The 10273-nt window shown below is 42.1% G+C and overlaps 1 protein-coding gene and 1 long non-coding RNA gene across 2 annotated transcripts; one reads left to right on the top strand and one right to left on the bottom strand.

Moving 5' to 3' along the window:
* Positions 1 to 1064: 1064 nt before the first annotated feature.
* LOC129592580 (uncharacterized) lies at positions 1065 to 1673 on the top strand. Its single transcript, XR_008690997.1, has 3 exons — positions 1065 to 1201; positions 1271 to 1366; positions 1428 to 1673. It is a non-coding gene; the product is annotated as an uncharacterized LOC129592580 (long non-coding RNA).
* A 3598-nt stretch (positions 1674 to 5271) lies between these two features.
* LOC129592581 (uncharacterized) lies at positions 5272 to 6649 on the bottom strand. Its single transcript, XM_055488648.1, has 4 exons — positions 6567 to 6649; positions 5955 to 6113; positions 5557 to 5655; positions 5272 to 5360 (listed from the first exon to the last, which is right to left on the bottom strand). The coding sequence occupies exons 1-4, from the start codon at positions 6621 to 6623 to the stop codon at positions 5352 to 5354; spliced, it is 324 nt and encodes a 107-aa protein (XP_055344623.1). The 5' UTR covers positions 6624 to 6649; the 3' UTR covers positions 5272 to 5351.
* Positions 6650 to 10273: the final 3624 nt, after the last annotated feature.

Here is a 10273-nt window from a genome sequence, read left to right as displayed (position 1 = left end):
GATAAAGCAAGATACCAGCCACCTAAGCTTTCAAACTGGCTGACGCTGATATTTGTCCAGCTGAACAATGCCACGGATACGCTATCCAGTTTATTGTGCATGGCTTTGATGTGGTGGTATAATGAACGTATATTTGAGCTAATAAAGAGTCTCGATCGGTTTTACGGCTCTTTAATCACTCGAAAAGAACGAATGATATTCGTCGTTGGTACAATTGCGTTTATGCTGATCGTGCCTGGCAAAAATGCTGTCCGTTTTTTTGAAGAACAAACTGATTCAGAACACTATGATGTGATAAACGCTGCAGGTGAGCACTATTTTTCCTCTCTTCCGTTGCTGCTCCGGGAATGGACAGTTCGTGTTTATTACATTCTGAACCGGTTGACACTTGTTGGCCGCGAACTCCTACTAGATTTTCTGGTCATTGTTATGCTGTTCTGCAGCTGCATTGTGCGCCGCAGTTCCGCAAATGTCCACAGTCAGCTGGGCTCCCATGGTTATGCCTCAGTTAATGAATACATGCGTTTGCTCCATCTGAGCCGTCTGATTGCCGATCTGAATAATTGCTTCTCGATTATAGCCGCCAGCCGAGCTTATGCAGCTATTACCAATTTAATTTTCTTGTCTTTTCAAATGGGAAATTTCCCTCCTGATTACCCGCCGCCTGCCTCCTTATTAGCCGCCGTAGCCGCCCATGTAGTGGCGCTGTGTACACTTTTGGCTGCGTGTGCTTACTCCACCGAACAGGTATGCCATAATGGCATGTCCAGGTTTGTATCTGTTATCCCGCACAACAAACGAATAGCATAATTATAACAGCGGAGAAAATGATAATTTGTATAGATTAATAAATCCGTGTTATAGTATGAATAAAGTAAGCACGAGCAGCCAAATAAAACGGTTTTTTTGCATTAATCTCGGTTACTCGAGTAGTTTTGTGAACTTAAAATTGGAATTGTTTTCTAAGATCTGTGAATTTTGCATCATTTTTATATACAAATCATCTCTCAGCAAAATCACAACCGTATGATTCTATTGATAGGGTCTCAACTTAGCCAAAGTCACTGATGCGTGTCTCCACATGGGAAAAGCAAAATGGAAAAATGACAAATATACAGCCGCCTATATCCCCGCGATGCAGCATAACCTGCCTTGTTTTACTTTGGCCGGCATAATTATTAATCGGGAAAATGCCATTGGGGTACGTGGCGTATTTATACATTTTAGCACTGTTACTGCGTCAGCTGCAACATTCCTTTACCCTTGCTAGATCGCTGCCGCGTTGGCTAGTACCATGATAGTTTTTTCCGAGCTCTCCAGTTCTAGCAAACCGAAAAGAGCCCCAAAAACCTGCAACTGCACGCAGGTATGTAGAAGTACTAGCAGCAGTGCGAATTAAATTTAACAAAAGATTGCCGACCTTGCAGTTGTAGCCCACTTGAGTGCTAAAAGGAGATGGCGTAATTAACTTCAACTCAGATGCGGGGAAGAGAATTTGCATGGGCGTTTGTAACGGACCATCAAACAGCAAGAAAAATTCTATCTACCTCTTTTTCTATTGTATGTCCCTGCTTCGCAAAATGTGTGCTTGTTCATGGTGAAACTTTATATTATGTGACAGATTGCAGCCGCCATGGCAGATACGCCATTTACATGTAATTAAGACATGCTAAACGAACCTACAGTAAAATGCTCGCATGAAATACGCTGTACAGCTTTTCGCTTGTCATAGTGTGCGCTTAATGTGGGCGTGTGCCGATTCCATTTTCATGCTACATTAAGAATGCGCCTAATATGTCGTTACAACAAAACGCTGATCCTGGTGCTTCCTTGCGTTTATATCATTTTTTGAATATTTGTGAACTTAAGGGAATTAAATCTTGCATGTGTTTAATTTTTCAGTTTTATTAACAAAAGCTGTAGAGGCCGAGTAATCTTGAGCTGTCCTCAGCGTATTATAGCCGATTTCCAGAGTTGCGCCTCGTTTTTCAACTTGATTTTTTAAAGCTCTTGAACTTTGGAACTCGCGCTTTCTGATGCATGTTAATGCAAGGTAAACTCTTTACCGGAATACTAATTTCAGGCGCGAATTTGTTGGCTCTGTGTTATTTGCATAGCAATACGTTTTCTTTTCACAGCAAACGATATACAAAAACTAACGTCAACATGCATAGTTTGTCCAAATTCCTTCTGATTGTACAGACCAGCGGAATCAAATCTGAAGTCGTCTAAATGTCCATTGTCAGAAATATCTTACATTTTCGATCCATTTTTCAAACCACCTGTAATGTAATGGTTACATGTCTTGTGATCGTAATCTTGTAATCGACGTAATACAGTGACGGTGTACGAAGTGAAATAAGGCCTCACTGGAACAACGCAACCCGACTCTTACTTGCAAACGTTATTTTATACCGGATCTGTAAACGGGTTGTGTACTTCCGCATAGTTTAGTATTTCGTTTATCGAATAGTAACGACGACTAAACAAAAAACTAAGAATGACTTATCATCGCATACCTGACTGCAGTTGAAGTTTCTGGATCCACAATCAGGACATTTGTTACCGTTGGCCAGTTCAGCAAAAAGAAGCAGCGTGCTGATCAAAGCAGCACCCGTCTAACAAAAAAGTCTGTTAAACTGCACTATAAGTAGCAGCAGCAGCATATAAGCAGCCGATGTAAGCAGCAGCATATAAGCAGCTACTCTCAAATTTTTCACAAAATTTTGTATCTGGATTCCTGTACATGCAATATATCGTACTCGTAGTGATGCTGTAATCTATAGCCTTAGCGGAGTTCGCCATGACCACATACTGAACAAACGTTTTTGTCCCACTCTACGGCACATGTAGACTTCATTTGATAAATTTAAACTGGCACGCTTGTCATGGAAAGTAGAATCGAGGATGAGGAAAAGATATGCAAGGGTGCGCAGAATGTCTTCGCTCTTTGCTAACGCCGCAAAGTAACCTGATAAACTAGCGCTTACGTCGCGTTCAAACTTTGTGCAAAGCGCTCGTAATAGAAAACTACAATGTATGGTTTGTAATTACTGACTTAAATTCTCTTACCTGAAGTGCGCTTTCCCGAGTAATGACTACCCCGGCCAGGGTAAAACAAACCGGATCACGTCGCTGACTAGAGACATACACCGCTGTCCACTCTTCCTTTTTCCACTTATCCTTTCCAAGACACAAACAAATTTCGGCGATCTCATTGACTTCTAAACCCTAAACCATAAGCCATAAAATCGGAGCAGCACATTAAGCGAGTCATTTGCAGAAGTCATTTGCAAGTCATTTGCAGAAGATCTGACGACAATCGAATGTTAAACTGATTTTAGTGTTTCACCTGGTTGGTGGAAGATATGCAGACAGCGGACAGGATGCAAAATTGCACACCGTACACGACTAAACCAAAAAGCGATAGTATCGAAGGCGGTTGACCCTCGGACGAGTATTGGCCGAGTTCGAACGCATAGTAAATGAGGCTTGCTACAATAGCAATGGCGCGATCAGCGGCTATAAGTTCAAAGCAGTTATCCAAGCCCTGAACGATGGGAATGAACTGGAACTGCGACACATATGCTTGTGCCGAGATTCCTCCAAAAACCTCTAACTGATGCCGGATATAAAGTACGGTCCGCCGGATAACCACCCTGCATGACAGCGCAATGACCATCAGGAAACACAGTAGATGTCCCCGTCCAATATTCGCCAAGAACACCAGTATGTTGTGAGCGCGCACAATCCATTTCATGAACGGTATGTAAAACGCCGGCATATTTGGGAAATAGCGCATCCTGTAGTTTGTGAAAACATAGGAAAATTGGCTGAACTGGTTTTCGTAGAATCGGTAGCCGTTTCGCCCTTCCATGATTACTATGTAGATGATCGTATATGCGATAACTTTGCAGCTGTCTTTCCAAGTTATCAGTCTGCCGTAATTGCGATCAAGATTGCTGGTTAACTGCAGAATTCGATGGCCGACAGACCACATGAAACACATGCACAGCATCTTAGAGATGAAGTTCGACGCATCGATGGTTTGGTAAACAAGCAGTGTAAACCAGTTAGAAAATGGCGGTGCGCTGTACTTGATCTCATCAAAAGTAGCCAGCAAATTCGCAGAAATAAAAAGTGCAATGTACATGTACATTAAAAGGCGCAATATCCTGCCTCTTTTTGACTGTTTGTCAAACGGATAAAAGAAGCAGCCGCAAAACTGCAGTATAATTGCCCAGACGATGGTAATCCTCCAAATAAATCCTCGCGCTGTTTTTTCTTCATTCTTGATGAATCGTTTGTTGATGAGTTTGGATTCCTTATGCAGATCAGTTTTATCTGCACTTGTATCATCTACCATTCTGAAAGGGCGGAATTCTCTTCTTGCATAGCTTCGCCAGAAACCGGGCTTTCAGTAAGAAGTTCAAGGCGCACGGCGTGTTACGTCGTCTGCGTTTGCTTTGTTTGCTAGCCAAAACAATAAACCGGATGGGATAGATTCACTTGTTTTGGGCGAAATGCAGGATATCGAAGTTCTCTACGTATCTCAGTATTTTAATGAAACGGCGATATAAAGTTACTGTAATATAACGGCAAGGCAGCAGTTTTAACGTAGCCAGCAGCAGTTTTAACTGCCAAGAGACATGCGGCATGCAGTGCAGTTAAGCACAAATACTATGGGATTCTGCGGTCTTTTGCAATGGACATATGAATAAACATCGCAATGTTGTATCTTGCAGGTTTTATGTTTCCTGCATTTTTGTCCTTTGTAACTGTCATACTTATTCACTGCCACGTTTCGTACGCGTACTCAGCTTCAAGTATCGCAAGATTGTCCTCTTCAATGTACAGTATTAGCATAATTCATGATTTTTCGTTTTTGTCAGTACCGTGTATGAATATTCGTCATAACTGCCTAAAGGTTTCGATGGAACTGTAAAGTCAGCATCTTCGGTTTGCTAACGTCGATATTGTGAACTAAGTTTTATTCAACGAGGGCAAAACAGCTTGAACCTAATTTGCAACACATCGTACTTCAACCATTTGAAGTCACACATTAAATACGACACAAAATCCTTTTTCCGCTCCCGTACGTACGTCGAAGGACGCATGTTTAATTAAAATCTGCTCGAAAATCAAATAAGGGAAGGAGAGGATTGTTATTTTTAATAGTTACATTGTCTGTAGTAAATTGGTCGTAGTTATCTGGACGGCGGATCCATGTTATACGAATGCTAAAAACCAAGGACTGTACCAAAGTTTCACCACGAACTAAGTGTGCTGATTGCCATAACTTTCCATTGCCGACCGTGTGCAATACTTTTTTAGTGGCCGTCCTGCGCCTATCATAGAGTCTGTAATGCATACAACGACCTTTATTCGTAGGAATTGTTTTTTGTTTTGTATGTGCAACCATTATGTACACAGTACATGGTAAATTGTAATAACACCAACTATAGTGCAAATTTAAGTTTCATTCGCTACCGCCGAAATGGTAATTTCGTTAACAGCCTACGATACTGTTTTCAAACTTTATTAAATGTGGCACACCTGGTTGCAGTTGACAGGCTTTGCTGGGACTTCCTGACATTTGTTCCCACTGGCCAGTTCCGCGAAGACAAACAGTGTGCTGATCAGAGCAGCACCCATCTACATAAGCTAACGGTTGTATTATTAGTGTATCTGTACAGAGTACTTTTTTTGTAAACCGATTTATTGGTTACAAAAAGAGCCAGAAAAAAAAAACATAGAGAGCAAGCGAAAAAGCTACACTTTATAACATCCAGAGTTCATTTAACTTTCAGCTAACGGTTGAAATTTGAATTACTCGGCGTTTGCACATTCCGATAAGTAACACCAACAAATGCGATATATTGTGAAATATCGCAAGTTATTCGTAATATGACGTTTAGATTCTCCTTTTTCACTTAGAATGATACTTGCCTTACCTGGAAAGCGCTCTCCCGGGTAATCATGACGCCTGCCACAGTAAAACAAACAAGCTTCCGTTGCTTAGCAGAGGAATACAGTGCAAGCCACTCTTCCTTTTTCCATTTTACTTTGCCTAGACCAAAGCAAATATCGGCAACTTCCGCCATTTCCACACCCTGTCGAAACAATGAAACCGCTGTTAGCGAGCGGTGTCCAGTACGTATAACACCTGCTGTAAATACATTGTATAATGTATACTGTCCCAAAGACGTACTTATATCACACCGAACATTAAAAAAACCTGTTACAATACTCAGGCTTCCATAATATTCTTAATTCATAACTACTGTAAAAAAGTAAATGCTTTGATTTACCGCAGGCTTTCGCAAAACAAGCGCCTCTGTTTTAAACCGCAGTACGACGCTTTAGACTTATTCGATGAAACCCGGTTCCATACAGTGTGTGGATTTATCGTTCAACCGCGGACCAACTAGCCAATTGCCCTTTTTTCGTTCTATGTTGTATACTATTTTGATGTTATGTACTTTAATCACTGATCTAATAATAAAGTGTATTGAGGTGTTTCTCCTAAATAATTTCGCAACCCATTGCGTAAGGACGGTGCGTACCTGCTCGGTCGAGTAGATATAGACAGTAACAAGGATACACAAGTGCAGGCAGTACATCGCTAATGCGGCCACCGATTCTGCTGATGGAGGACGACCGTCCGGTGAGTACTTGCCTAGGTCAAATGCATAATAAATCAGAGTAACAATGGAAGAAAAGACTCGCTCGGCTGTAATAACCGAGAAACATTTGTCCAGGCTGTGAACAATGTGGAACAACCGTAGCTGCGTCTCATACTCCTTCGCCGAAACAGTTTCACCAGCGGCGAGTTTCTGGCGATTATTCATTATCGTTCGTCGGACAATCATACTGCATGGCAGCGCAATGAATACCATGAAACAAAACAGATTCTCTCGCCCGACAGTAGTTAATAAAATCAGCATCTCAAGAATTCGAATTATCCATTCCATAAGCACCATGTTGTTGGCCGAAACATTTGGAAAGAAGTCCGCTCTGTAGCCAGCGAAGTTCCGGGGTAGAAGACTGAGCTGTTCTTGGTAAAGCCGGTATCCATTGCGCACCGCCATGATGGCAACGTAAATCACCATGGAAAGCGTCATTAGACGGCTTTCTTTCCGCGTAATCATTCTGCCGTAATGGCGGTCCAGATTGTTGGTTAATTCTACAATTTTCTGACTGACCGAAAACATGAAAAATATGCAAAGTATTTTTAAAATAAAATCGGATGTATCAATCACTTGATACACTAGCAGCGTGAACCAATTGGACAGTGGTGGTGCGTAGTACTTAACTTCGTCGTAGGCATTGAAGGAATTCGCAGCCACATTCAGAGCAGTGTACACGAACATCGCATAACGTAAAATTTTGCCTTCTCTCGAGCGTTTGTCAAACGGATAAAAAAAGTAGCCGCATATCTGCAAATATATAACCCAAAACATAGTAACCTTCCCGATGAATCCCCGTTCGGGCTTTTCGTTGTCCTTGGTGCATCTTGTATTGACATCCCGACAGATACGAGAAGGCTCCTTTCCCATATTGATTTTGGTCATATTATCCCACATTAGATGTGATGGTGTTTTATTCGTTCCGAGAAAGGCAAATTTTCACGACTGTCCAAATCAAAGCGACGTGAAATGATTCAAAGCGAAGTGGAACGAGTGCGGTAAGCAACAGTCATGTTAAAGGGCGACGAACTTTACCATAACGATGTGAAGTTGGCGCTTGCGCACGCAGCAGGTTTTCTACGTAGAAAGGTTGTTACGACTTTGTTTGGCAGAAAGAAGGGTAGGTGCAACGCCGAACTCTAAAGGTTCTCTTACAGTGCATACATATATAAGTGTTAGAAACGATTTTTCTGTACATGAAGTAGTACTAGAAAAGTCCCCAGAGTACGGCGTTGATTGATGTCGGTCTACTGCAAAAGAGTCACGAGGGATTTGCCGGGAATTAAAACCCATTAAACGCAAAATTTTATGGAATCGCTATAGGCATATCCTTTTCTCACCACTAATATTATAGGCACCCTTTTTCGATTAACTAATCCCTTTACCCCGTCGCACACGAACCCAAATACAATGCGAGCAAGAAAGGAAGCTACGGGTTTAGGGTGTGCGTTCTAGCGAAGACAGCGAAAACCGGTTTGTACAGCTCGTACGCGCACAGACGGCCACACTCATACGTGTGTAAGTGAATGCGAGCGGATTAACCCACTCACACGCACATGTGCCGATCGATCGATACAGCGAGGCAGCATTCAGCTTGCGCTTTTTAGTAGCACTGAAATCCTCTGTCTTCGGTCTATTTATAGTCACAGCAGAGAGGCTGCATTGATCAATCAGCCTCAGCGGGCAAAAAAGGCTGTTCGCAGGCTTTTTAACATAGACCGTAGCCTCCTCATTTAGTCAGATTGTACACGATCCCAACACACGAACCAGGCACGATATAGTGGAACGAGGTGAAAGAACAGAAAAGGGGATGGTCAATCATGTGCTAAATGAAATCCGTAAGAAAGATACCGGGCCGTTTACAGCTTAGGACGAAAAGGTCGCATAACCCCACACCCAGCATTCTGTAGGCAGGCGGTGTATGTAGTGCACTTGTACGAAACGGATATTTTGAACTCGGTCGTACAGTGCACTGCGATGCATGCGTACTGAATGTGGAGATGTTGGGTATGCGCATTTCGTCCTACAGCTGTATTGACATCGTGATGTCCGATATCTCAAGAAGACCACAAAATTATCATTATGACCTCAGGAATGCAAAAAAATTTATCAAAGCAGCCAAATCATTACCAACTTGATCAAACCGGCACATTGTCGGACAGAGTGCCTAGTGCACATTTTCATGTGAATGAGCTAGTGATGGCAGATCGTCAATAAACTCTTTGTAACACGTAAAACAGAAAGCCTGTTAAAAAATCTTTATCAGGCTTCTGGGGAAAAAATGAAAACAGGAAACAGGTGCCCATAGTCAGTAGAAAAAAAACGGCGTGCGAGATATAATATTATGTAATAGAAAAAAGATGCCTATAAAAGGGTTGAAAGGTGTGCCAATAGTCTCACCCAGATTTTATTTGAATTAATGCACATGTGGAGCATATTTTACTTTGCTTTTGATCGACCCAGCTTTATGTACAGATCTGTAAACCGGATCTTAAAATGAAACACATGCCTCCCGTATTACGGGACCCGTAGTCGGTTTTCTATCCCATCAATATGGTTGTGTGAACCGCCATCACGCACATTTCACAAACTGTAACACATTTCCCAAAAAGGGATTAGTTAAGGGACATTAATCTACGCACAATCAAACAGAAACGAAGAACTGAACTGTACAAATACTGATCCGCCAGATCAACTTACACCACTGATCATCAGTCTCGTGTACGGATAATGTCGTATACGCTGCTTGCTGTTCGGTTTAACGTGTGCGGTGCTCGGTAGGGGGCAGTAAGTGGTGCAAGATTGCACGTTGATCGGACGGATATGATATAAAAGTACCAAACGTTTGTGAAAACCGGTGAATCGATCACTGCAGTATTTCTTGGTTTTGGTTAAAATATAAGCCCTTTATGCACACACTTCTGCTTTATCGGTCAAATAACAGATTACTTAATTTTACGGATGCACGTCAACGTTCCCCCCAACAAACGGGGTTTAAAATTTTCAGAGATATTTACTAGAGAGCCACTGCTCATTTATGTGAGTATTCTTTCTTGTCATGCGAAAGCACTATTTTCAGATTATGGTGATATTCAGGGAGCCTTTCCCAAGCTCTGTCATTTTCCCAGGGCTAGTTAATTCCGCAAATACAAGTAATGCACTGACCAATGCAGCACCAGCCTGCAAAAGTTTCGATGTAGATTTTTAAATATTGGAAACCATAAGAATTGTTGGAAGCCATCGCGTTATTATACCTGGATTCCGCTTTCGCGTGAAATCACGATGCCGGCCAAAGTAAAACACGCTGGATCGCTGTGGTTAATACGGTGATCCAGCGCATTCAATTCCTGTTTATTCCAGTGCCTTTCCCCAAAGCGGCGACATTCTTTGCTGATTTTCGTCATCTGCTGACCCTACCAAGAAGCCGCAATCAACAATGGAATTATCTTTATTACCAGGAACGCGATAACAATTTCAAGAGATATCGGTCCGTGGCTCACAGAATTATAATTAATAAGATCAACAAGCAGAGTGCAACACGAACACAACCGGTGCACATAAGTCGATGGCACTGGGTTCGAGCA

Source organism: Paramacrobiotus metropolitanus, unplaced genomic scaffold (assembly GCF_019649055.1).
Source record: "Paramacrobiotus metropolitanus isolate TYO unplaced genomic scaffold, Prichtersi_v1.0 Parri_scaffold0000053, whole genome shotgun sequence".
Classification (NCBI taxonomy): Eukaryota; Metazoa; Tardigrada; class Eutardigrada; order Parachela; family Macrobiotidae; genus Paramacrobiotus; species Paramacrobiotus metropolitanus.
Note: the sequence above shows the minus strand (reverse complement) of the source record. Positions and strands in the feature narration are given on the sequence as shown.